General features: G+C 41.5%; 3 protein-coding genes and 1 pseudogene across 4 annotated transcripts; 2 read left to right on the forward strand and 2 right to left on the reverse strand.

Moving 5' to 3' along the window:
* Window positions 1-904: 904 nt before the first annotated feature.
* myl12.1 (myosin, light chain 12-1) lies at window positions 905-3757 on the forward strand. Its single transcript, XM_083632093.1, has 4 exons — window positions 905-977; window positions 2249-2450; window positions 2845-3006; window positions 3261-3757. The coding sequence occupies exons 2-4, from the start codon at window positions 2267-2269 to the stop codon at window positions 3431-3433; spliced, it is 519 nt and encodes a 172-aa protein (XP_083488219.1). The 5' UTR covers window positions 905-977; window positions 2249-2266; the 3' UTR covers window positions 3434-3757.
* Window positions 3758-5526: 1769 nt separating this feature from the next.
* Window positions 5527-10576, forward strand: fastkd3 (FAST kinase domains 3). The gene is made up of 8 exons (XM_083658734.1): window positions 5527-5550; window positions 5954-7110; window positions 7476-7794; window positions 7912-7997; window positions 8386-8560; window positions 8649-8718; window positions 8963-9077; window positions 10441-10576. The coding sequence occupies exons 2-8, from the start codon at window positions 5983-5985 to the stop codon at window positions 10537-10539; spliced, it is 1992 nt and encodes a 663-aa protein (XP_083514860.1). The 5' UTR covers window positions 5527-5550; window positions 5954-5982; the 3' UTR covers window positions 10540-10576.
* Window positions 10577-10693: 117 nt separating this feature from the next.
* chmp5b (charged multivesicular body protein 5b) lies at window positions 10694-16226 on the reverse strand. The gene is made up of 8 exons (XM_083658743.1): window positions 16082-16226; window positions 15231-15335; window positions 14978-15024; window positions 13944-14037; window positions 13786-13857; window positions 13239-13347; window positions 11225-11340; window positions 10694-11103 (listed from the first exon to the last, which is right to left on the reverse strand). The coding sequence occupies exons 1-8, from the start codon at window positions 16148-16150 to the stop codon at window positions 11053-11055; spliced, it is 663 nt and encodes a 220-aa protein (XP_083514869.1). The 5' UTR covers window positions 16151-16226; the 3' UTR covers window positions 10694-11052.
* A 4239-nt stretch (window positions 16227-20465) lies between these two features.
* LOC310770608 (delta-type opioid receptor pseudogene) lies at window positions 20466-25979 on the reverse strand (annotated as a pseudogene). The gene is made up of 3 exons: window positions 25741-25979; window positions 23461-23813; window positions 20466-20995 (listed from the first exon to the last, which is right to left on the reverse strand). The product of its transcript is annotated as a delta-type opioid receptor pseudogene (transcript).
* Window positions 25980-26413: the final 434 nt, after the last annotated feature.

Here is a 26413-nt window from a genome sequence, read left to right on the forward strand (position 1 = left end):
AATCATAATATACATGTAGGGCTACAGAATCCAAGAAAAGAGCATTTCACCTAAACATTCACTTTCCATACGAGAGATGTAGCCTAGTACTCATATAAAGTGATATGATATGATCCCTGAAAATGCTTATTTTAACATGTGAGTCATCTTCTATTCCACATGTCTCTCTTGCTTTTGAATACAGTAAGCCTCACTGCACTGGCTACTAGGGTACAACCAACTGTTGTCTGACCCAGCTTGGGGAGTCATGCTAGTGTCTACTGTCACCATCTATAATGATCTTTCCCATGAACATTTTTGACTTTATTGTTTAGGTTCTATGTATTAGTCTATGAGATTAAATTCTGCAATTCAATTATTCAAGCTTTAATAAAGAAAATAAATACATTTCCAACTCATTAATATGACATTTTATGAAAGGAAAAACAAATAATCCCATGCTAAATGACATGTTCAAGTTCAAGTACAACTAATGATATCTCCTGACATATTTGCCTTGGTGATAATGATGTCCAATTTCCCCATGAGGAAATTTCCATCAAAGTTTATTTAACCTTATCTTGTTTTATGGTTACACAAGCCAAGGCAAAGGAGGATACATTCCTTCTGACCTTAAAAGGACATATCCAGGAACGTCAATGAAGGCAAGGCAGACGTGTTGTGGAAGCTGCATTTACTTCGGGGGGTGTGTGCAAGTACAACATATATTTTAATACGAAGTAAAATAGAATATTATGTATTTATTTCAAAAGTATGATTCAGCATAGCGGTAGCTGATGCTATATCTCAGACTTGACCACACTAGAAATTGTTTTGTTCCAACTAATAGCGTTTAATACTTTGATCACTCCCCCATGTTTCGGAGTTGGTTTGTTCTGGATTTCCTGTACTGTATGAACATATCATCAGGAAGTAAGGGCGGTGGTTGAGAAAAGAGAGCAGCACGGGCTAGTTGACCAGTGTCCATTTGTTGTCAGGTAGGACAATTCATGTTTTTGTCTCTTGTATGTTGTCTATACCTTCAGTATTTATGCTTTGATATCATGACTACATAATTGTTGTTAATATCAAACGTATATCGTTTTTTAACATGCTAGCGTGCCCATTTTGAATGTTCGATTTGTACACTGAACATGGCTAACTAACTCTTAGCTTCCCCGCTAAATCGCAAGCTAACATTGCTGCCAAACCTGTCGTAATCTGGTCAACCGTAGGGTTGACTGGTCGCTTTATTTGAAATTCCGCTCGTAAACCTGAGTAACATTTGCTCCATGTTTCTAATAGTGGCTGTTGTACGCACATTAAGTAATTAATCAAGGTAACTTGGCCCAACCAAGCCAGGCCGCAAACCTATCGTATGCAGCCTATATATTTACTATGCCTGTAACGCGTTATATGTTTACAATGAAATGATTGAATCTAACGGGAACTTTACATCAGGGAGATGGCTGCTTCGTTCTGTTTAACTAGCGTGCGCAGTTCAAAACAACATTAATGCTTGCCAGCTGTCCTAAGCTGATCAAGACACTTTCCATAACCGAGCCAGCCCGCAGGCGTCAACATGACAAGAGGAGGAGAGGAGACAACACACGGGAAGAAGACATCGCCTGATAAGGGCATCTGTCCTCACATCAGTACTTTCTCCTCTCCTCAATGAGGGTAACTTAGCGGGCTGGAGAACATTTCCATTTATAGCGGCCCACTGGGGAGTCACTGCCTCGGAATGAGATCACCCCGCCACAGAGATGTGGGAATGGATGACCAAATATTATTTGGGGTCACTGCATAATCCACATTAACTTTCATGAAATTGTTTCCCCTCTTTGTCATAGGTGCTGTCAAATTTTGTTTCACTGGCTGTCATATTAGGCCATATCTTTTTCAAATCAGTTGCTGCTTCACAGTTCCTCAGGGCAATACTATTTAGTTTATGAATTCACATGTTGTTGTGACCTAAATTATTCTAATAAGCATTCAGAACTATCTCCTAAAGCCACGAGTTTTATAGGAATATATATATATATAATAATATGCATCTTCTGTACAACGCACTGTTCAGCTGATAATACTTTTTTTAAGGAGCAGTGGTGTTAAACAGGACAACCAGCAGGTCTTATTTCTAGTGATATAGTACATTTTCAAAAACACACTGAACTGTCCTAAATGCACAGGAATAAAACTGATATGTAGTGCCTTCCTTTGTCTGTCATTTTAAGGACGTTAATTAGTCGTGTATTTACTTCCACAGGTATAAAACAAAATCAAAATGTCTAGCAAAAGAGCAAAGGGAAAGACCACGAAGAAGCGCCCCCAGCGCGCCACTTCCAATGTCTTCGCCATGTTTGACCAGTCTCAGATTCAGGAGTTCAAGGAGGCCTTCAACATGATCGACCAGAACCGTGACGGGTTTGTTGACAAAGAGGATCTCCACGACATGCTCGCCTCGCTGGGTGAGTAGGAGCTTTAACAAGCAGGGTCTCTGAAATGGTCTTCACTTCAGGATGAGCTCAAGTCAGATCAGAAGTATTCTGTTGTCATTATTACTTCAAAGTTTGATTCATGTTTCCAAATTGCCGAAAGTCAGCATTTTAGCTTTTTTTTAAATGGTGGACTGGACACTGTCACTGTTGCAGATAGGCTTTGCTTATGTAAAAAATCTTAACCCCTTTCAAAGATGTTCCTTGTATGCATTTGCTTTTGAAAGTAGCACAAGGCCAATATGGAACATTTGTTTAACTAGTGCATAAACATTTACATTTAGCATCTATTGTTTTTCATCTGTTATTTGAACTCTTCGGAGACTTTATTTTAATTGCGCTGTGGTGCCTTTTTGTCTTTACACAGGGAAAAACCCAACTGATGAGTATCTGGAGGCCATGATGACCGAAGCTCCGGGCCCCATCAATTTCACCATGTTCCTCACCATGTTCGGAGAGAAACTGAATGGCACAGACCCCGAGGATGTGATCCGAAACGCGTTCGCTTGCTTTGATGAAGAGGGCACAGGTTAGTTCTCCTTCTATAAAACGTCACCTCATTCTTGCTCTCCCCAATTGGTGTTTACTGATAGCTGACATTTTAGGGAGGACAGTGACTGAGTCATAGGAACCACAAAATCAAAAAAAAAAATTAACACTATGAAATGCGACTGTTTCATGAGGATTTACTTGACTGTCCTTGAGAAAGTAATCTGGAGTTATTTTTGGTATTGATTTGGGCACTGCTTGAACTCATCTGATTTGACTTTGTCTCCCCGTCAGGTTTCATCCAGGAGGACTACCTCAGAGAGCTGCTCACAACAATGGGCGACAGGTTTACAGATGAGGAAGTGGATGAGCTTTTCAGGGAGGCCCCCATCGACAAGAAGAGCAACTTCAACTATGTGGAGTTCACACGCATCCTAAAACACGGTGCCAAGGATAAGGACGATTAATTAGTTTCCACCCCCTCTGTGTGTGTCTCCCATCAGCTAGATCACCCTGCTGCATGTCTCAACTCTTAAAAAAAACCCATTGTAAACAAGCCAAAACAATATCTACCCACACTGTATCTGATGCAAACTTCCAGTATTGCCCATGAGAAAAATTCCTAAGGGATTGCCGTTGTCTGTTCTTTGTCATGTAAAGATGTGAAAAGCGGCAGCACCTTGGAAGTGCAACTGTAAGGGACAAAGTCTTTGCAATTCATGTGATCGGGTTTAGCTGAATTTTTACATTTTATAATATAAACTTTCTAAATAAAGCCCTATATCAAGTTGTATCTTGTGGACTTCTTTTCCCTGCAAATGACCACTGAAATAAGTGACCCTGTTTTTTCCTCTCCTCCATACTGCATAGCTAAGAAGCCCCCCCCCCCCCTTTAGGTGATCAAGTCTTGACAAGCTCTCCCTCCCTCCCTACCAAATTCACTTGACTTGTGATGACTAGCAGTGGCTGGAGTTATTTCTGTTTAAGGCTGTGAAAGGGGAAATGCACATTAAGCAAGATTCATACAAACATTTGACACATTCAGATGGAATAGTGGCTGTGTTATGTATTTGACACATTCAGATGGAATAGTGGCTGTGTTATGTATTTGACACATTCAGATGGAATAGTGGCTGTGTTATGTATTGAAAACTGAATGCATTCTTGTGGCATAGTTGAATTCAACCCCTCAGGGGAAAAGGAAAAACGCCCAACAAGTCTGCTCACCTTCCCATGTTGAAGCATTTCTGTCATGAAGGGAGTGGTCCTTATACGGTGACAAAAGTCTTATCTAGGCATGAGAGGTCACTGAACTGATGGGCAGGATAACTAAAGTAAATCTCACCCCCACCTTTCAGTCAGCAGCTGACTACCCCAGATGCTCCAGCAGTGCCTGATGTCCAGAGGCATTTATCACTTTTGGCAAATACCAAAATGTTAGAATTTGCTGGGGAGGACATGTCTCGGCTCTTGAAGAATCTGCCCAGGCCAGTGAAGTGAAGCTCTTACAATGGACACATCAAGACATACTTGTGTTCTTATACTTTAGTTACATGACAGCACATTATCAAATTGCAGTCTAAAACGTTTATTTGTTGATTTTAGAGGGAGAGTGATTACTGAAGTTTTGTGGAAGATTAATTAAGTTATTGAGCCTGAGCAGTTAAGCCTGCTAAACAGGCAAACATGTCCAAAATAACCTTCCTACTAGCCTTTTATTTGCGAAACCATTTTGTTCCGCGAGTTGGTTTATGCAGCTATTACGTGGGTTATGTCGCCCTCTAGTGTTTACTACACGAACCACGTAACAAAGTGGTAAATCATTGTATACCACTTTATAATATAAATACTGCAGTAATGTGACACTGTCCATTATAATAGAATTGTCGAACCTAAGAGAGCAGAGATTATAACTGTCAATTTATCGTAAAGTTTGTTAATACAAGGCATTCAATCAAAATATTGCTGAAATGTTTCTATTTTCACTAAGCGTTTATCGATTCATTTTTTGCATACTTGCGAGTATAAATATATTCTGTATGACAACAACTTCTGCTTTAAAATGTCATTAAAACTACCCACGCCTATGGTGCATTTTCTCCTTTTCATTCTGTCACTGCAGCAGATTCTTCGTTACAGGGCCCTTTTGTTGTTATTTCTGACCAAAAGCAGTTGGACGAGAAGTCTTCATGGTCCTAATGAGTTTACGAGGAGCCGTGAGGAGCACGATTCACCTACTACTAGTTCCGGTGGGATCATGTCTATGTTCCCCGGGTTCTATGTTCCCCGGGTTCTATATTCCCCGTTTTTCACTAACCCTAAACCTAACCTCCCCCAGACCCTAACCCAAAACCTAACCTCTCCCACCCACCACGCCTAAACCTAACCTCCCCCAGACCCTAACCCAAAACCTAACCTCTCCCAGGGAACATAGAAAGGGTTCTATGTTCCCCGGTCCCACAAAAACGGGGAACATAGGACCCGGGGAACATAGGGATGACCCCGTTCCGGTTACGGAGCGGAACCACGTGAGCACACGGACTGTATCCTCCTTGTCAGTGGGACTGTGCCAGTTTGGAACGCGGTATGGTGTTTTCACTTTATTCGTATCATTTATTTGTTACCCATAATTTTGAACTGATCGTTGAGCACCGCGGTAGCATTTGTGAAGTATTAGCGTCAGGACTAGCAAATGGCTCGTATTCTAGTTAGCCGGTCGGCTAGCAAGCTAACTGCTCCTACGTTCACGTTTCCAGTTTCAGCGACCTCAGAAAAAGGTCGTATGAGGTTGTATCCTCAGTTGGTGATGTAGATAATGTCACAGGACATCGAGAGATTTCGTAAACGCCCTGAAAGGTTGGTTAGTTAACCAGGTGGAGCTGAGCACTCTTTTGTTTGTTTATCTCGACACTTTTAGCATTTCAGGACTATCTTCTAAACTAATTATTGTGTTAAACTTGTCTGTTGTCTGTCTCTTGTATATTCAGCTGGGTCTGAGGAGTCCTAGACCGGGGCCATGGCTTTCAAGCTGATCCAGAGACTTGCTTGGCACCGCTATCCTCCTGCTGGACTGAGCTGCTCCTCCAGGCTGCTGAGAGCCAAGAGGGCAGCAGAGCCCTCCTGCGTGGCCTGCCTGTGTACCTCAGCTGGCAGCTGCATCTTGAGCCGGGGCTGCCAGAAGCTCCAGTTGGACTGGGGGAAAATGGGCCTGTCCACCATCGTCAGGGACCCGTCCTTCTTCACCACTGGTTCTGTCGGACTGCACAGAGACTCTATTCTCAGGTTCCGTCTGACCCAGCTTCATCGGCCCACAGACGCAGAGGACCAGGCTTTCCAGGAGCGTCTACGGAGCAGCTCGTCGTCCCGGCAGGTTCTCAGACTGCTGCGCACCGTGGAGATCATATCTGACACCATGGCGGCGGCCGCACTGCACCGTGTGGCTGATCTGGAGCAGGACGGCCACTCTCTGAAGGATCCTACAGTGCTGGAGAGAGACACTATCAGGGCGCTGTGCTTTCAGCTGGAGCAGGACTCTGAGCGCCTGACAGATGCCGGGTTGATTTCGGCTCTGTTCGCCTGCACCCGCCTCTACCTGGATCCCTGGAGCACCTTGATGGTGCGTCTGGTGTCCGAGAGCCAGGAGAGGCTTGACAGAGGGCAGATGAGCGTGGGGCAGCTGTGCGCCCTGGGGCGGGCGATGCTGGCCCTGGAGGGTCCGGGCTGTGGGATGCTGCAGCAGGTGATGGGACAAATCCAGAAACAGGAGCCTGCTCAGTGGAGCCTAGCAGACCTCAGTGCTGTTTACAGACTTCTGCAGGATGGGGTGGGTGATGGCGGACGATACCAGGACCTACTGAACGCCATGCACGCCCACGCTGTGTCCGTCGCCTCACGTATGGACCCCGCTACTGTCAGCGGGCTGCTCAGTGCCCTGGTGAGCCTGAGCCAGACCCAGGCCATGCCGCTTGTGATCAGTCTGTGTAAGCAGGCTGTCAGGCACGTGGCTCACTTCAGCGATGAGGAGCTCACCCTGGTGCTTGGGGGGCTGATGTTCTTTGGTCACAGTGATCACTATTTTGTGGAGGCTATGGAGAAGCACGTGCCCACCATGGCCTTCACCTCCCAGCCAGAGACCATCACCAAGGTAGGGCTTTAACGATACACGCATAACAACTCTCGATTCACAATACTGAGTTCGCTATATGATTTTATCCCCCAAAAAATACAATATGAGATTGCACACCAATTCTGATTGAAAAAGACTAATTTCATTATTTCTTAGACAAAAAACACAAAAATACTGTATTTTTTTTCTTCTTTTCTTTATCAAATGAAAGAATCCCTTTTTATTCCTGCAGTAGGGTATAACTGCAAAACACCAACTTTGATATGAATGCATATTTCCTTTTCTTTGTAAAAGAAAAAAAAAATAAGGTTTTTCATCTCACCGATTTGAATCTTCACACATTTGTATCAACTGTCTCACGATTGTTTCATCTCTACACCCAGGTGATGCAGTACTTCAGCCGGAGGAACATCCTGTCCCCACCAGTGTTTGATGCCGTGGCGGAGAGCTTTGTGTACCGAGCGGACGACTACACCACCAGCCAGGTGGCCAGGCAGATCATGCCGTTTGGGAAGATGGGCTACCTGCCACCCAACGCTAGCGATGTGTTCAGGAAGGTGGAAGCCATCCTGCACACACGCTTCTCTCACTTCCAGCCGCGAACACTACTCAACCTGCTGCACTCCTGCATCCTGGTGGAGAGGTTCCCCGTTAATTTCGTTTCCAAAGTTTTTAGCAGTTACTTCCTCCAACAACTACAAGGTAAAGCATGCAATCAAACACCAGCAATTTAGATTCATGAATGCATATTCACTTTTCCATTGGAGTTGTTGCATCTATTGAGTTCTATTTGTGTGTCTCTCTCTCTTTGCGTTGTAGAGCAAGGCACAGGAATGGACCGGATCATTCTGGCACAGCTGACCCAGCTCTACATGACCGTGAAGCTGGAATGTCCTTTCTATGAGGTAAAATATTCTGTCAAACATGGAGAACTTCATGCCAACTATACAGTAAGTTTAAAGTAAACATCCACCCTCAGATACTCGGGTACACCCTCTTACATGGTACATATCATCAGCATGTGATGTCCAATACACTTTTTGATTCTGACTGACACCAAAACCAAACATTTACCATTGATGTTTTTGGATAGCTGGAAACTTTTTGCATCGGAAATATCTCAATGTGATGTTGCATACTGTAGGTGAGAGTAAGAAAAATACATTTCCACACAACAAAATAGGTGCAGAAGTGGAACACCAATATCTGGTTCTAGTTGAAGTGAAATGTGAGTCAAAATAGATAGCAGTCATATCGAGCTGTGATGCACGATGTGTGTGTGTGTGTGTTCAGGGTCCCAGGCTCCTTCCTAAGTACCGTGTCAAGTCTTTCCTGATGCCGGGCCGCTCTCTGGAGACTCCAGTGGACAGGCATCTGTATAACTGTGTGAAAACTGGACTGGTGGATTTGCTTGGGGCTCGCATATACTTTGCATCCAAAGTTCTGACCCCCTACTGCTACACACTAGGTAACATGCAAACAGCTGATTTAATTTTCTAACATATTTTGTTATTTCATGTACTTTAAGCTAAACATGATTTGTTTTGTTCTTCTAGATGTGGAAATAAAACTTGATGGAGAAGGATATGTGTTGCCTGCCAGTCATAATGATGATGTCTGCAACAGGTAAAGCTCATGTGCAACTTGTATAGGAAGATTTTGGAGTTTTTGGTGCACAATTTGAGAAATTCATGATGGATGATTCATGACAATATAAAATAGTTAATGAAAGCTAAAAAACATAGAGGCAATAAAATAAATAAATAAAATCCTACAGCTTTGAGGGCCTTTCAAGCAGACCCCATCGGGGGGGGGGGGGGGGGTTAACAAACATCTCAAATCTATTGGGGAATGTGATGTGTGTTTACAGGGTCGCTCTTTGTATTGATGGACAAAAGAGGTTCAGTGCAAACACAAGGCAGCTGCTCGGGAAAGAGGCCATCAAACAGCGACATCTGAGGCTTCTGGGATATGAAGTCGTTCAGGTTAGAACTCTACTTTCTCTTTTGTTACATGTTTGACTAATGGGCATTCCTTTATAACTGGGAAATGGTCATCTGATGGTTCAAAGGTCATGAGCTCGAACGGTGACATCACCAGTGCTCATATTTTCTCTCCCAAACTCAAAAATCCGCGCAGCAACAATAGTTAAAATCGTAGTACCGGTAAATGCGGTTTATTTAGCACTTCTGTCTTGTTTGTGTCTCATTAAATCAGCTGTACACACAGCACTGTCTAACTTCTATCTGTGTGGACATGTTGCTGCAGTGTTTGTAAGCGCAAAATGCTGCGAAATGCCTTGTTATCAACTGTTATTGTTAACAATGGCTAGCCTGGATATGCATCTTCCATCTCTTTCAATAATATCCATGTATACACAGATCATAGAAAAGACTATTACCATAATAATAATATACATTACCAACCATGGAAACTAAGGTTTACAGAAAACCAGCTGTTGGTGAAATTGTAGATTTATTATTATTATTACCGTAAATTTCGGACTATAAGCCGCGGCTTTTTCCCCGTTTTTTGGCCCTGCGGCTTATATAACGGTGCGGCTTATCTATGGATTTAAAAAAAAAAAAAAAAAAAAAAATCTCTTTTTTAGCACTCTTTCTAACTATAAATCCACTTCTGTTTTAATTTCCTCTCTTGCCCTCTTTTCACCACACCGCGTACACTGTGTGCACTGTAAAAAAAAACACAGGTGGTGTTGTGTTATGTTGTTTTGTTGAAATGTTAATAAATGGGAGCTTCCTCAAACAGCCATCTCTTTCCCGACAATCCCCTCTGTGCATGAACCCTTACATATGGTAATTAAACATTAAAACACAATTAAAAAAAAAATATATATATATTAAAACACCTGCGGCTTATAGTCCGGTGCGGCTTATATATGTAACAAACAGGCAATTTTGCTGCTGCGGCTTATACTCCGGTGCGGCTTATAGTGCGGAATTTACGGTAATAATAATAAATCTACAATTTCACCAACAGCTGTATTGTATATTTTGGCAAGAATAAATCAAGTAATGAGCTCTATTACTTGACTTATAAAAGACATGTATGGGTGGTGTATGTTGATTTTTTGAATTATGGCAACATTTCTGACTTTAACTGCTTTCTACTGTTGATTAACACGTTATTACATATGATGCCTAAAACCTGACTCTCCTTGCTAATATGTCTAAAATGTCTGTTGTTGTGAATGGGACATTACATTTCCATGAGCCAACCCAAAATGTAAATATTGTAGTTGTTCTGGCTCTGATGACTGTTGTGTGTGTTGTTTTTCTGGCTCCCAGTATTTGAAATAATTCCATATGGATTGTTTTTCTTTTTTAGATTCCTTACTATGAATTTGAAAACCTACAAAGCAGGAGCAGCATAATGGAGTATCTGCACCAAAAGATCTTCCCTCACAGTTTCAGGCTGAGTTGGTGATGGCAAACATCATCAGGAGTCTCTCTTTGTGGAGAACAGATGTGTCCTGTACGGAATCACAGTATTTATTTTTGCTAATGAGCATCAAAATGTCTAAGGATTGTATTAAAGTTATTGAATAGACACATGGACACACTTCACTGTACAATAAAGCGGCTTTATATAAATGCAGCTACTTGAATTTCTTCTTTACACTTTATCACACAAGGTTAAGGCTCATTTGAAAAATATAATTTATCTTTTGGCAACACAGCGCTGCAGAAAAGGTAGAAAGTCAAGATAATCCAAATTCCAAGAATCACCTCAGAGGAATAAGATATTTGTTCATTGAAAAGATAGAATAACAATCACAATTTTCACTTATGTTCTAATTTGGTATTTTGCATTATTCGTTCAACTGCCTTGATAAGACCATTTTCAATGCTGCCACCTAAGGCTGGGAGTGTCAGTTGGATAAATACAAAGGCTATGATACATGTAAAAGTGGCAGGAGTGTTGCAACGTTCTGCTCCTTTAAGTGGCAGGGATCTGTGGAAGGCCAAATTCATCCACCAGAACGCCGTCCTGAAACACAAAGAACAAGAAACCCTGTTCGATCAATCTGCTGTGAAAACGTGTAAAGTCTAGTGAGGTCAGCTGATAGGGACAAACCCTGGGCTAACAGAATATTTCCTAACGGAGGTACCCTGTTGGCTCCTCTGTCGCTGGGTAGACCCTCTGGGATGGAAGGAGCTGTCGAGGCCTCATCCAGGTAGGAACTGTCGTCATCCATCAGGAGCTCGTCTCCCAAGGCGTCCAGCTCTGTGGACACAATACAGCCATTAGATACATCTACCACTTCCTTACAAAGCAGCGTGTGATTTTAGAGGCCTATCCTGTTCATCACTAGTCTCTCAAACCAGCCCATTAATATTTGGACAGAGGAAGTTGTCATCTTCCAAAGAAAAAAGAAAAAAAACACTTCAAACCGGAAGGTTAATGGTATTTGACCAATATGACATGTAAACAAAACCAAGGCAGTTGATTGGAGAAATGAGTGGATGTCTCGCCTTGACCAACTTTGCCCTCCAGCAAGTACAGACGGGAGCATTTGCGAATTGCGAGAGCCAACGTGTCTGTTTTAAGAGAATAAATTATCACCAACCAGTTTTTGTCTCAGAAATCAGCACCAACCTCCTGTTAGCAGCCTCCTGTTAGCATTTGTTAGTAATGCTTAGGGGTGGGAATCACCAGATGCCCCACGATACGATATTATCACGATACTTAAGTCATGATACAGTAGTATTGCGATATGCTAGTATTGCAATATATTGAGTATTACGAATATTGTGATTTATTACCTTTTATCAACTGGATGTCCCCAAAGGAAAAAACTGTCAATATCGGTTTTATCTGAGATAAAGTTTCCAGTCTGTTCTTCTGACTTCAATCATTTTTATTGCAGCAAAATGGGATTGTCAAGCAGACAGACTGAACAACACTGTCATAAAAGCCTGTAATAAATGTTGCATGCACTTGACATTTTGTATAATAAAATATGATACTTGGCATTCGATACGATACGATATATTTCCCACAAAATATCTAAGGCTGTCCCGAATACCATATTTAGAGCGTCGACGCTTTGCATAGATAAAATGTATCATAATCTAAGCTTCTCCACCGGTCTCTGGGGGGGGTGGTTGCATATCGCAATACTAGCGTATCATGAAAAACTCTGGTAGCCTTGTGCGTGTTCTCGGCTGTGGCGATCCCGCTGAGGAACAAACAAACATAGGCAGAGTTGAAAGCACTCAGCTCAACACCGTCCGCGGCCCATAGTAAACTTCCTTCCAGGCTTCTCCTGACAAAACGCTCCTCATCTGCTCTGAGTCTGACGTGCAGATATTATTATTTGCCACGAATGTTGTGAATTTATTCAGGTGAGCTCAGCGTAACGTTAGCTGATTTCCCTCTGCTCTCTGAGCTGATCGTCTGACACCAGACCAGACATAAACCACTCAGAAATCCTCCTATTTTAGGATGGAAAAGGTGACTAGTTTACATAAGTGACTAACGTTATACAAACACGTTCCACGTGTTGATAATCCTAATATGACGTGCGCTCCGGCTGTATACAGATGTATACAGATGGATGTATACAGCCGGAGCGGCTGTATACATCCATGTGATCGAGTAAGACGGAGCCAACTTCACTTTCACTACCAGTGAAAGTGACCAACCAAGCGTCGAAGTGTCGTTTTTAAAAATATATAATATATATAAAATAGCGCGATACTATGCTGTATCGATTTTTCTCCCCACCCCTATGCTAGTACCAATTAATTGGGTATCAAACCATTCCTTAACAAATCCCACTCAAGTGATTTGAGCAACTTCTATTACATTTTCTGACTAACATTACAGCTATGGAAGTATATGGAATGGCTTGCGAGTGATTTTAAGAGGTATGGTTTCATACCCCATTCACGTGTTCATTGCCAACAAATGATAATAGCAGGTAGCAGACGATTTCCCAGAAACACAAGCTCTAATGTCAAGACACTTGGCACATTCTAAGAGGGGGCTTGATTAGTGATTAATAGGGTAGGCTTATCAAAACACTGAATCTTCCCTTTAACCAAAACTGTTGAGATGGATTTGTGCACCACTGCAACCAAGGCCTCCAGATGATATGACATGTCGTCTGATTTACTGACCTGCTTCCAAGTCATCGTCATCAATTTCAGGCGTGCCGTAGCTTCTGCTCATTGCCTCCTGCACCTCGTTAGCATCTTCCATCATGTCCTCCAGTTGATCTTGAAGATCCTGCATTTTAAAGAAAATGGAATGAGTTATAATGTTCATTCATCTCAGTGACCCTCCTACACAACTGATGGATCTGCTAAGAGTTAAATGGAAGGCGAGAGAGAGAGGCGTTTCAACTTCTAACTAATCAAAAGTGGAAAAAGGAGCTTACTGGTTACTTTTTAGAGAGAATATTTAATCCAGAAGTGTTGGTACACAGGTAACCTCAGGTTTACATACAATGTACAACTTCAAATACAATAAGAGACACGGGCAGGAAAAACGCAACGCGTTTCAACCTCACTGGGTCTTCGTCAGGCTGTGGCAGTGGACAAAATCCTTAGCTACTGGGCAGGCAAGTGGCAACATTAATTTTGACCACTACGATCCCCTGTCTACAAACAATTCATTGCTTTTGAAGTAAGTCCGTAGACCAAAAAAAAAGACAAATACCGGTACCTCAATCTGATCTATTTTTACATTCTTGTATGCTTTCTTCATTTCTTTTGCACCGATTTTCATGGCGTCAACCTGAAACAGAGCACACATCAATAACAAGCCACATGTTCTTCACCAGGCTGAATAGAATAATCATGATGGTGAATAATATCTCTTACTGTGGTTTTAGTGTCTTTGAGAGTCTGGATTGTGTAGTTGGTTTGCTCCATGTTAAACGACTGCTGCATGAGGTTATCTCTCTGGCCCTCATACCTGCAAGGAGACATGGTTGAAATAAAAAAGTTATTAGGCTTTCATAATGGCTGATGAAAGAAGAACAGGACTTGGTGAGAATAACATTTGAAGCTTAGTAAGTAAAAAAAACTACATATTTTATATGGCATGCTTAATTAGGTAGGGCTGACCCCCCCCAAAAAATCCACGCTTCGAAGCTTCAAATTGCCATGGTAATCAACGCCCAAATCAGCAGTCGATGCCCCCCGTCCTTCCTACTCCCTCTCTTTCTGTCTCCACATGCACAGCCAGCTAACGTGAGGTGTACCTTTATGAGACAGTCTCTAGTCACTGGCAAAGCGTTGTGCGCACAGACGCACCTTGCTTTCAAACGCCCAGCAGCCAGACAGTGAGCTGCGGATCTGAAGGAGCTCGTGTTGTAAACATGTAATGTTGATTATGATCGATTCTATCTCCCCGAAGCCTCAACGGCGCTCTATAGCAGGGATACTCAACTTGCTTTGCCCGGGGGCCACTTTCGTGAAATGATAGAAGGCCAGGGGCCAGTTAATAAACAATCAATATACATTTTTCTGTAGCGGATTGTAGGTTTTTGGGGTGTCAGCCGGAGTTTAGTCTGACAATGTTGTGCACACCGGATAGTTAGTTAGGTTAAGTAATAAGTGCCTGGGTAGCGAGCAGACGGCGGTATTCGACAATTTAGCAGCTAAATCATAGATTACTGAAAGATATTCCATATTCCAGACTGAAATGCTATAAGTATTGGGCAGGAGGGCCAGAATGACATGAACATTTGGACACTTATTCAGCGGGCATCTTGCATGTTGCGTTTAGGTGCACTGTAAAAAAAAATTTTTTTTTTTTTTTTTTTTTTGCAATTCCATCGCGGGCCACAGAGGGCGCCAGTTGAGTATCACTGCTCTATAGTATTCGGGACAGCCACTTAGTGGCAACTTACATTCTTTTCTGCTTCAGAACTCGCATTGCCTTTTGCTTGACCATGTTCTGATAGATGAAAAAACAATAGAGACAATGTTTAATGTATCATCATGAATAAACATGGCCTTGGACACACAAGTACTATGATGAAGCATTGCCATGAAAGATCCTTGCAGCACATACCAGTTCTGAAACTAGCATGTACCCATAGTGGCCACTGACCACTGAATTCAATGCAAAGCTTTTTGACAGTATTGGGCAGGGAATCTCACCTTTGAAGGCCCATCTCTCATCTTTTTCATCTGATCCTTGTACTTCACAAGTTCAACATCTAGTCTGGCAATCTTCTTGTCAATGGACTCAGCGCGGCCATCAACCTTATGGTAGAAAGGGGGGAGGAAAGAGAACAGGAATTTGTGTGAGATGTTAACTGCAGGATAATGCTGTATCAATGGGGGCCTTATGATCAATAATAACTACAAAAGGAGCAATTGTTGTCACATCCAAAACCTGAAAATACCGTGGGCAAATTCATTATGTCCTGATACAGGTAAACAATATCTGATCATCAGGACCAACTAATTAGCTAACCTTACTATACCATTTTCTCTGTCATGTCGGGCTACAGTAGCCTAAATATGTTAACTCCAGCTAACTAACAATAGCTCTAGCCAGAGAACCTGTATAACTGGTTGATGACGGGCCATTTCACTAAGATAATGGTATGGTATCTGCTCTATGTCAGCCAGATTGATAGGCTAAATTCCTACTGAAACGCAATCCTTGAAATAACGCTGATTCATAAACCTAGACAGACAAACCGATTGTTTTGTTTCTATAACAACTGTCTTGTTTATTGACTGAAACTAGACTTTGCATTAGTTAGGTAAAGCTGTAACACATTTTGGATACTTGTGTCTTATAATCACACGAACCAATTTATTTATCGTTATGGCATTATGCTAATTAAAATAGCAAACGCTAGGTATCTCGTTTTAAAAGTTAACGCTAGCTAACAGTTACACTAACTAGCTAGCTAACAGCCCAACCGAGAAGGCAGTCTTTGTTTATTTTGTTCGTGACAGCGTTGAGCGTTCAAGATGTTATTTCGGGATATACGTACACTTCCTATGCAGTCCGTGAGGTTTGGCGGTGGACCCTTCGGCGTTCCCCTCCCAAATATACGATTCATTTCTCAAACAAAATACGTTACTTTTACCAAAACAAAATAATCGATCTAACGCTATGTTAGCCACCCTCAAGAAGAAAAATACCCGGAAGAGAGCCTGGGCTGACGTCATAGCAGTCACTCCACTCCAACGCTCCACTCCTCCACGCCCTCGGGACACGTCCTTGTACGAGTAGCCCCGCCCCTAGCTGCAACGGGGTCCACCCGCTATGCCGACCACTATTTATTTATTTATTTATTTATTTATTTATTTATTTATTTATTTATTTATTTATTTATTTATTTATTTATTTATTTATTTATTTATTTATTTATTTATTTATTTATTGATTTATTGATTGATTTAGGTATTTATTTAGGTATTTATTTATTTAGGCTATGTATTTATTTATTTATTTATGTATTTATTTTTGTTTGTTTGTTTGTTTGTTTATTTATTTGGTGCCACTGCCAACCTTTACACCACCTAATTTTTAGGAATTCCTCTGGAAGGAGCTCCTGGCATACAGACAGTCATGTGAGCTTCATCAGACTCCTGACCTCCCAACAAAGCCTCTCATTAGTAGACTGTTGTTAATGTCAACTTTGCTCCAGTCCCAATTTAGTCAGTCTCAAGTCTTGACAGAGTCAAGTCCATGTCATTAATGTCAAGTCAAGTCACAAATCTAGATGTAGAACACCAAGTCAAGTTTAGAACAAATCAAGAGTTCAGTATCAATTTATTATCTTAAAGAAAACAAAATGTAGACAGACTCAGATGTGGATGACGATGATGATGTTGCCCTCGTGGGTGGCATGGTGTCTCAGGAACGGTAGATTGTCCTAATATTGTCGTGAAAGACTGGAAACATTTTGAATGTAGCTGTTCATACACTGAGAAGCGTGCCAATTTACTCCCTTTTTGACTGAGAAATGTGCCAATTTAGGAGACAATTAAGTATAGTATACCTAATAGGCCTATAGTATGGTATGGTATGGTATGATATGATATGTATAGTATCATTTATCTAGACATGTAATATTAACAGTCAGTAGTCCAAACACACCCCAGGGAGAGGATATAATGAAAGATGATTTCCAGGGAAGGCACTTTGTTTTGAATGACAGCAGTCCATAATTTAAGAGGGGATAACCACTAATAAGCTATCAGTCATCAGGTATATCATATAAAAACATAATCTAGGCATGTATAGGAATACAAAAAAATCACAAGTAGAATTTGCCTAACCGGATGGTACCGATATGTTAAATTTTGGGCTCTGCATGCGGTCCATTTCCCTCGAGAAGTCATTCTTCTAACTTAAGGGCCAAATTCACCTCTCATGATGGGATAGCATTGGTACAATATACCTTTTCTGAATCTTTATAGTCCTGTGGCTATTCCAGTGTTTGTTGTTTGTGTCTGTGATGTTCCTAGATGCCATAGTGCTGAAATGATTAGAATTTGCCCACTTGAGTGGTACCAATATGTGCAATTTTTGGGTTTGGCCCATGGACTATCAGGCATCAAGTCTCAAACAATTAGGCTAAAACTGAGATGAGTTCAACCAGTCCAACTCATGTGATTTGAGTCTCCACCTCAGGCTAAACTGTGAAATTCAGTTGTGTACTAAGTCAGCCACAGTGAGGCAGTATTTTCCAAAATAAAATAAAATACAGATTTAAAGTGGGTGCAGAGCAATTCTGTACACTGTCACAATTAAAACATACATTAAAGACCATGTAAATGCAAGAGAAGAGAATCAGTGTGAATTTGTTGAACTAGCTTTAATATTATTGCACAAAGAGCATGATTTGGTCAGTATATATCTCATGTACAGTTGACCGCAAACCAAACAAATGTATACAATAGCAGGTTATAAAACAGTTAAGTACAGAGCTCAACAAATGACGACTATGTCACAGTGACATTTTTTATGGAATATTTTTCTATCTTTTGTCCAGTAACAGAAGTCTCACCACAAATTATCCATGAAGACCTAAACACTGAGCATGTTTTAACATTCACTTTATGAATTTCTAGAGTTTCTTCAAGAAATGTATCCTACAGGTTGAAAAAACTTTACTCCAAATCCAAAAAGCATTGACATGAAACAATAGAAAATAGTAATGAAAGAAAGTTAGTGTATATTTATGGAAATGGTTTTTATTATTATTTACTAAAATATTAGCAGTGGCGTTCATCTAATTACATAGCTGCGGCACACTCTAAAATAATATCTTTATTTCACATACTTTTAACATGACTCATCATATTTATATAATACAGAGTAGCCTACATATGCAGTACATTCCAAAGCAAATAGTTTAAAACAGCACAGACTATCAAGCATTTACTCACCAAGCTGACGTTGCAGATGAAGATCAAAGATCAAACACATTACTGATTGGTGTACATAGCAAAGCAATGATCATTGCATGCTACACATATTAATACAATACAATCAATGATGTCTGTGCAAAGGTCTTATATTTTGTAAACTATACAAATAAGGTACAGTATATACCTATCATACCGCATGGTTGTCAGAATATATCCAACCATGTGCACAAGTTTTTAAACAGCTATCCAAGTTTTTTTTAGATTGCGCTGAAATAATATTTAACAAGAATAAGAGCATGAGTATTTCAGTAATAGGTGTATCAAGGCAATGCCCTGAACTCCACGTTGATAGAGAGCCCTCTGTCAAATTTTAAATAAACTTTCAAGTCCAGGATTTTCCATTTAACTGGTCCCATCCATGAGGTCAACCTGTCGCTTTTTTCCAGTCATCTAACTGACTCTCATGCAAGTCAAAACTCAAAAGCATCAGACAGCTCTCTCACATTGTGGTCAGTCAGCACAAGACGTGTCAAGGATTTTGCAACAAGCGTACTGTAAATGATACATGTAATTACTGCTGATATTTACACTGTATGAAATGCATGTTATATGTGCTATGAAGTGCTGTTTTGACCCCATCCATGTAAACACTCCTGAAATCATTTCCCACAGCTACAAACTCTATCCTGGACTATCAAAGGCACTTTTGGCATAAGACTCAAAAGAGGGAGGGGAATAAAAAAAAACGATAAAAGCACAAACAAAATACAATTAAGTAAATTAATGAAATGTATTAAAAATATTGATGCAACAAGTATTATGAAACTTGTCATGAGCCGATATTATTATCTTCAATGATGTCTCGCTAATAACGGCATTAAAATGCAAATAATCAAATATATCCCTGAGAAATGTTGGCATTATATTCTGATGATTAATACTAATTTACTAATTAATACTAATTAATGCAATACTGTTTGGCATGCAATAGTCTTGTGTGGTCAGACCCACCATAGTGGGGGTCTGAATCACAAGTCAGCATTTCCGGGTTTTGCTATAGGAATTCCTGTGGCAAGCATCTGATTGGCTGGGCTGTTACGGAAGTCCGGCTCTCTGCGTGCATTGGCGCATGATTCAAAATGTACCACCCCACGAGTTGCATCACACAAATAAGGAGGTACGTGGTTGGTCAATTCATACATGTACTGTATGTCTGACTGTCATGCATTTTGTTTTGGTCTCAGGGGGTGGTCCTTAACCACTTGTCAAGAGTTGTGCCCCAGATGTAGATATTTATATACGGCTGTGAGACCAGGCATGCAAATAATGTTTAGGTGTAGTTATATATAATCCATGAAATTACAGTCACAATTTCTTTGTGAAGGAACTGTACGAGGAAAGAGACAGACATGAAAACAGAAAAAGACCTTCTTCAAATGTGTCCTTTTTTCTGTTTTCTATTTGTGCACGCCCCTGCAAGTTGAAACCATAGTGTAAGTGTAGCCTGCATAACACTCTACTATCACTCCTAAAATCAAATACTCAATCTTTAACCCAACTGCCATCATGTCATGTATTGAGAGAGGGGGGAACTCAATTGAGCTGTGAAAGGTCACACAGAACTGTCTGAACAGTGGGTAGATGAGAGACGTTGTGAAGCAGTTAATGAATGGCTCCAGTTCTGTACTGCAAGAGCCAGCATATTGAAAATCCACCGCAGCATCACTGGGTTACAGGGTTGAGGGATGTTGGGTGTAATTCTGATCCAATATTACTGGCATGTACATACAGTGTATGGGTAATTAAATTCAACATGGTTTTACAAATGGAATTCATGACTTGACTTGTAGCTTGACATTTGATTTCTGAAACTTTAACACTAAAGAGTCAAAATAGTTCTGGTAAAGTCTACATTGCTGATGTCAGTTGGGTTAGGCCCAGGTCATTTGAGTCTTCTTTTCCGACGTGGGAGATTGAAGACCCTTCCATTGTTAGTCATGTCAGTTTACTGGTCCCGTCTGTGTTCTCCAGGGGGACGGGGGCGTCCCTCGTGGCGCAGCGTGGCCTCTTGCTCTCCGACGCCCTCTCCCCCTTCAGCTTGGCCGGCAGGCAGAAGTCTTTGAAGCACCGTTTGAAGTTCTCATCCAGGAAGGCGTAGAGGACGGGGTTGAGGCTGCTGTTGGTGTAGCCCAGCGCCACGCAGAAGAAGTAGGCGGCCATGACGGCGGTGCTTTCGGGTACGCTTGTGAGGGTCTTGACCAGGATGAAGATATGGATGGGCGTCCAGCAGACCACGAACACGGCCACCACCACCACCACCAGCCGCGTGATGCGCCGCAGGTTGCGGTCCTTCTCGCGTGAGCCCGACAGCAGGCGCACGCTCTTCAGCCTCAGCACCATCAGGGAGTAGCACACGGTGATGATGAGCACGGGCACCACGAAGGCCCCGACGAACACGCACATCTTCATCAGCGTGTCCCAGTACACGTACGGCTCGGGGAACTGTAAGGCGCACTCCGTCGTGACTGCAAGGGGAGGGAGGGACGAAAGGTCAGTTGATTGATAATAATTGATTGGATTTATATAGTTATTTTCAAAGCAACCCAGAGCACTTTACACGTCAGTGTGTGTCAAGTCAAGTCAAGTCAAGTTTATTTGTATAGCACATTTCATACACAGAGGCAATTCAAAGTGCTTCACATAAAATGGTTGACAGGAAAATAAAAGAATAAAAGAAGAGAATAAAATTGACATTTAAAAGCATCACAACAAAACTTTAAAAAAGAGTATAAAAAGTGCATTAAGCAACAGGCGCAGGCAGCAGTTGCAAAAAGAGCTAAAAACTTAAAGAGGACTCATTGGGTTTGCATAATAGAATAAATCAATTTATCTATATTTAGTCCCCCGACATACTACTGTATATAAGAAGCATGACTACACACACATAAAACTCAGGTCTGGGTACGGTGTCCTCTTTTAAACTCCCCTTACGCGTGCGTCCCTCCTGACGCATCACCTCACCCTCTTGTGAGTATATCCGTATTACGGAACCATCCCCCAGACCTGCAGCTTTTAGCAGTAATTGCAATCATCTATGTTTTAAAACCAATTGTATAATAGTGATTGAGAAACAGCTGTCAGCAGTTAAAAGCGACGGTAAACATAAAAGTCTTTAGTCTATTTTTAAAAGTAAGTAAAGTTGGGGCATATCTGAGGTCTTCAGGCAATTTGTTCCAGCTAGCAGAAGCATAGTGGGTAAATGCGGCCTTCCCATGATTTGATTTGATCCTAGGGACAGTTAATAAGCTGGACCCTGCTGACCTAAGAGGTCTAGACGGTTCGTAGCGTGGGAGCAATTCAGCTATGTATTTTGGGCCTAGGCCATTAAGTGATTTATAGACTAATAACAGTATTTTAAAATCTATTCTATGACACACTGGCAACCAGTGTAAGGACTTAAGAACTGGAGTGATATGATGAGCTTTCTTAGTCTTCGTTAGAACTCTAGCAGCAGCATTCTGAATGAGCTGAAGTTGCCTAAAGTTCTTTTTTGGAGAGACCAGAGAAAAGGCTATTGCAGTAGTCTAACCTACTATAGATGAAGGCGTGAATTAGTTTTTCTAGATCCTGTCTGGACATGTAGCCCCTAATTCTTGCTATATTTTTAAGATGATAAAAAGCTGATTTTCTGATTGACTTAATGTGGGAGTTAAAGTTAAGATCGGAGTCAATAATAACACCAAGATTTTTGACTTGATCCTTAGGCTTCAGGGATCGAGACTCAAGGCGTGCAGTGATTTTAAGCCTTTGTTCTTTGGGACCAAAGACGATCACCTCTGTTTTGTCTTTGTTTAACTGTAGGAAATTCTGGCACATCCAGTTATTTATTTGATCAATGCACTGGCACAATGATTCTATGGGAGCATAGTCAGCTGAGGAAAGAGTTATATACAACTGAGTGTCGTCTGCATAGTTATGATGGGCTACTTTGTTTTTTTGCATAATTAGGCCTAGAGGGAGCATATAAAGGTTGAAGAGCCCCATAATGGATCCTTGGTCTCCCATCCAAGGACTAACCATAGACATACCTGCTTTAGCTTCCCCAGCAAGGTGCACACGGCGCCGGCTCTGATGACTGATGAAATGCACTCAAGCTTTATCATGACTGAAATTCCTCTCTGCTATCAATGTGCACTCAGAAGGGAATTAACGCTTTGCTGTGAACTCATGGAACGTTGACACATAATGTGTGGCTTAGTGCTGCCAGATGGACGAGATGGAATATATTTCTGCTCTTGAAAATATATAATTGGTACATGCTTGAAGTGGATCTCCCATGCTTACAAAGATGGACTGACGCTTTGATAACTTTAATCATGCTGGACCATATTGAAATGGTCCACAAGATAATTTCTGGCATTTTTAAAGCCCTCTTCGGGGGGCATGGTGGCTCAGTGGTAGAACTGTCGCCTCACAGCTAGAAGGTCCTGGGTTGGATTCTCACCTGGGACGCTGTGAGCGCTGAAGGAATGCGTGCCCGTCCGCATGTCCTCGAGTGCCCACCGCCCGGGTGGGGTCGTCAAAAGGGCCTTTCTGTGTGGAGTTTGCATGTTCTCCCCATGCCCCCTGGGGGTTTCCTTCATATAGGAACCCCTCACCAAAACATGCAATATCCTGGTTGCTAATGTGGTGCCTCCTCTGGTCGTTAGGGGTGCCTGTTCGGAGGGAGGGGAACTGGTTGGAATAGCGTGAACCTCCCACGTGCTTTGTCCTACCGGTGAAGCTTCCTCTGTCAGGTGAAAAGAAGCGGCTGGCTAACTGCCCATGCCTCGGAGGAAGCATGGAGCCAGTTTCGGCTCTCCCCAGATCGGCAGAGGGTGGAGCAGCAACCACGATAAATAAATTAAATTAGCACTAATGGGGGATAAAAATGGGATAATATATATATATATATAAACTCTTCGAATGGAGGAGGGAAGCTGTTTCTCACCATTGTTTGTCTGGGTGCCGCCCAGTAAAAGAGCAGGTATCCCGGCCGCCGAGGACAGTATCCAGATACACACGTTGATCATCTTGGCTTTGACAGGCGTGCGGAAGTCCAGGGCCTTCACCGGGTGGCACACGGCCACATAGCGGTCCACGCTCATCATGGTGAGAGTGAAGATACTGGTGAACATGTTGTAGTAGTCAATGGAGATGAACACCTTGCACACCACCTCCCCAAAGGGCCAGGTGTTCAACAGGTAGTCTGTGCTCTGGAAAGGCATGGTCGTGGTGACCAGGGCGTCAGCCAGAGCTAAGTTGAAGATGTAAATGTTGGTAGCCGTCTTCATCTTTGTGTACCTGTTAAAGTGGGTTTAACACAGCACAGCAAAAGCACAGCAAAGCAGGCTGTAAATTATCATAACAGTGAGATGATCAGGTGTAACCGTGAACCTGTCATGGCAACCATCTGTCAAGGCTGAAAACGCTGCATTGGATCTGGTCAATGGCAGACTCTTAAGAAGACCTTTGTTCTCACCTCATTATGAATAAAACATTGGCCATCAGTCCGTGCTGCCTCCTTAAATCAAAAATATTGTAATCTTTCTGGTCCGCAATTCACTGTAATGTGTGCAACTGCAGTTCAGGCAACATGCAATAAATTATTGCTCAGAGTGGCAATAAAGATACATAAATTCAGTATTATAATAGCATAATTTCACAAAATCAAATCTAAATGCTTTCCTTTTCCATATATTTAACAAGTCATGGTAAAATCCTAGAATAAACCCATTAGAATGTAAGTCTCTAGTTTCATCAGCTGTTCACAACCCATTATACACTACACAGGGTCATAATGCAACCCTAACATACCATTTCTATGACATTTCAATATTCTACGGTGCCATTTCTATGGCCATAAGAGATGAACTTCCATGTCAAGCATGTCTGCTAATGGATTACACTTCTGTGTTCATTATGGCAACATGTTCGTTTTGCATGTGTCTGGATTATTGTAAATCATATTTGTTTACATTAAATCAACATCCTATTCTCTTGGTTGAACCCTAAACTTTGGCAGCTAAATTTGTAAAAATGTTGCACTTTCACTTACTGAGCCATTAAACATGAAAATGTACAGTCTGTGCTGGAATTGAGGTGAGGAAATTAGCCTCATACTGTATTGGCAGGCCATGCAATCGATCCGATTTGAGGTAATTGGTCTGGAGCATTCTGGATGGCACTGCTGCATTCCACATGATGTCACATGAGATTTGTTGCTCTCACACACCATAAATAACGGCCAATGAGGTGCAAGCAGGACTATAAAGCAGCACTGGTTTAAACTATAATTAATATCATGTCCATGTCCTACTAGGAGTGATTTGTACAACATTTTACTTTATAGGTTTGAGGCTTGATGTTTATTTGATTCAGAAAATATTTAGATAAAGATTTTGGGCAATTTTTGCCCTCTGAACAAAACATAAATCAAATTTAACTGGCAATGCTTCGCTCAATCTAAATTGGAGAAACAACATGAGAAAAAGAATCTTTAAACGTCCACTTTTTCTCAAAATGTGTGATGTCTTCTCGGTCATGAGTGGTAGATTTTAAAACAGCCTCATCGACACTACAACAGCACCAGATCTTGTAAACAGCTTCGTACAAAATCCATCTATATTTGGGTCTTGTCCCGGCATTAGGCATCTCATTCTGTTTACAGGCACATTAAGCACAACTATACAGATGAGATGACTTCATAAGTGGATTTCAGAACAGCATGAATGCATTCTTTCTTTGAAGGACCTGTCTCTGCAGAGGTTTCCATCAGCAAAAAAGCAGAAGGTATAAGAGAACTTTGACACAGAGCAGATGGCCTAGCCCTAGAGGTCACTTAAAAAACCCTGGGGTTGGTGCCAAATCCAATGTCTGTTCTGCAAGCAATAACATTTACAGTGACTATGTGAAGAAATGCACTCTTGCAGTTGGACTTCTTTTTTATCTTAAAAAGGCCATGACTGATTTTCCAGACAATTTCCCTCCATCCACGAGCCTTTAATTTCAAACTATTTATAAGAAAGTTGTTACATCAAGTTCTGGAACAGCAGTTGTTCCTATAATGTTATAAGACTTAGAATGTCTCTACAGCATTATTATTATTTATTAATTTTTTAATTTTTTAATTTTTATTTTTTTTAATTTTTTAATTTTTTAATTTTTTAATTTTTTAACAGCATCCTTAACAGCATCCTTCTTAATAGGCAAAATTTGTCCTGGACCTTACCTGATGATAACATACATGACGAGGCAGTTCCCCAGCAAGCCGACCACAAACACCAAGGAGTAGACCGCAGTGATGATGGGGATGATGGGCGACATGCCCTCCTGCTCCCAGCCATCATCCTGGCTCAGGTTGCGGCTCTCTGATCCAGACCCCCAGGCTGAAGAATTCACTGAACAGTCCTCGGCAGGCGTCGAGAGGCACTTGTCTTCTTTGAAATTTTCAACCGGAGTGCTTTCCATTTTGACCCCTGGCGATGGGTTAAAAAGGCTACATCATGAGGCTTTGACTGAAGCTCAATGGACGAGGAATAAATCAGCTCTAATTAGCTCTATATGCTAATAGTCTGTGATCTGGTGGTAAACAAGGTGGAACATGGCCAATATTTAGATAAACAATATAGGCTACTGCAGCCTTTATTTAGCCTGCAAACTGCAATGGAATGCAAATTAAATTATGGGCTAAACCACCACTAATGTTAAATAGCCTATACATTCAATTATCATAACGTCAATGAAAACAAAAAACAAACAAACAAAAAAGACCACCTGCACAAACTTCGCTTTTGTCCCTTAGCCACTTGTAGATGCAAACTTGAAATGAATGCAGTGCGCATCTCAGAAAAACGCACATAAACACATAATTTACGCGCCAGCTACTCACCCTTTTGATTGAT

The sequence above is a fragment of the Poromitra crassiceps genome, assembly GCF_964638095.1.
Source record: "Poromitra crassiceps genome assembly, chromosome: 2".
Classification (NCBI taxonomy): Eukaryota; Metazoa; Chordata; class Actinopteri; order Beryciformes; family Melamphaidae; genus Poromitra; species Poromitra crassiceps.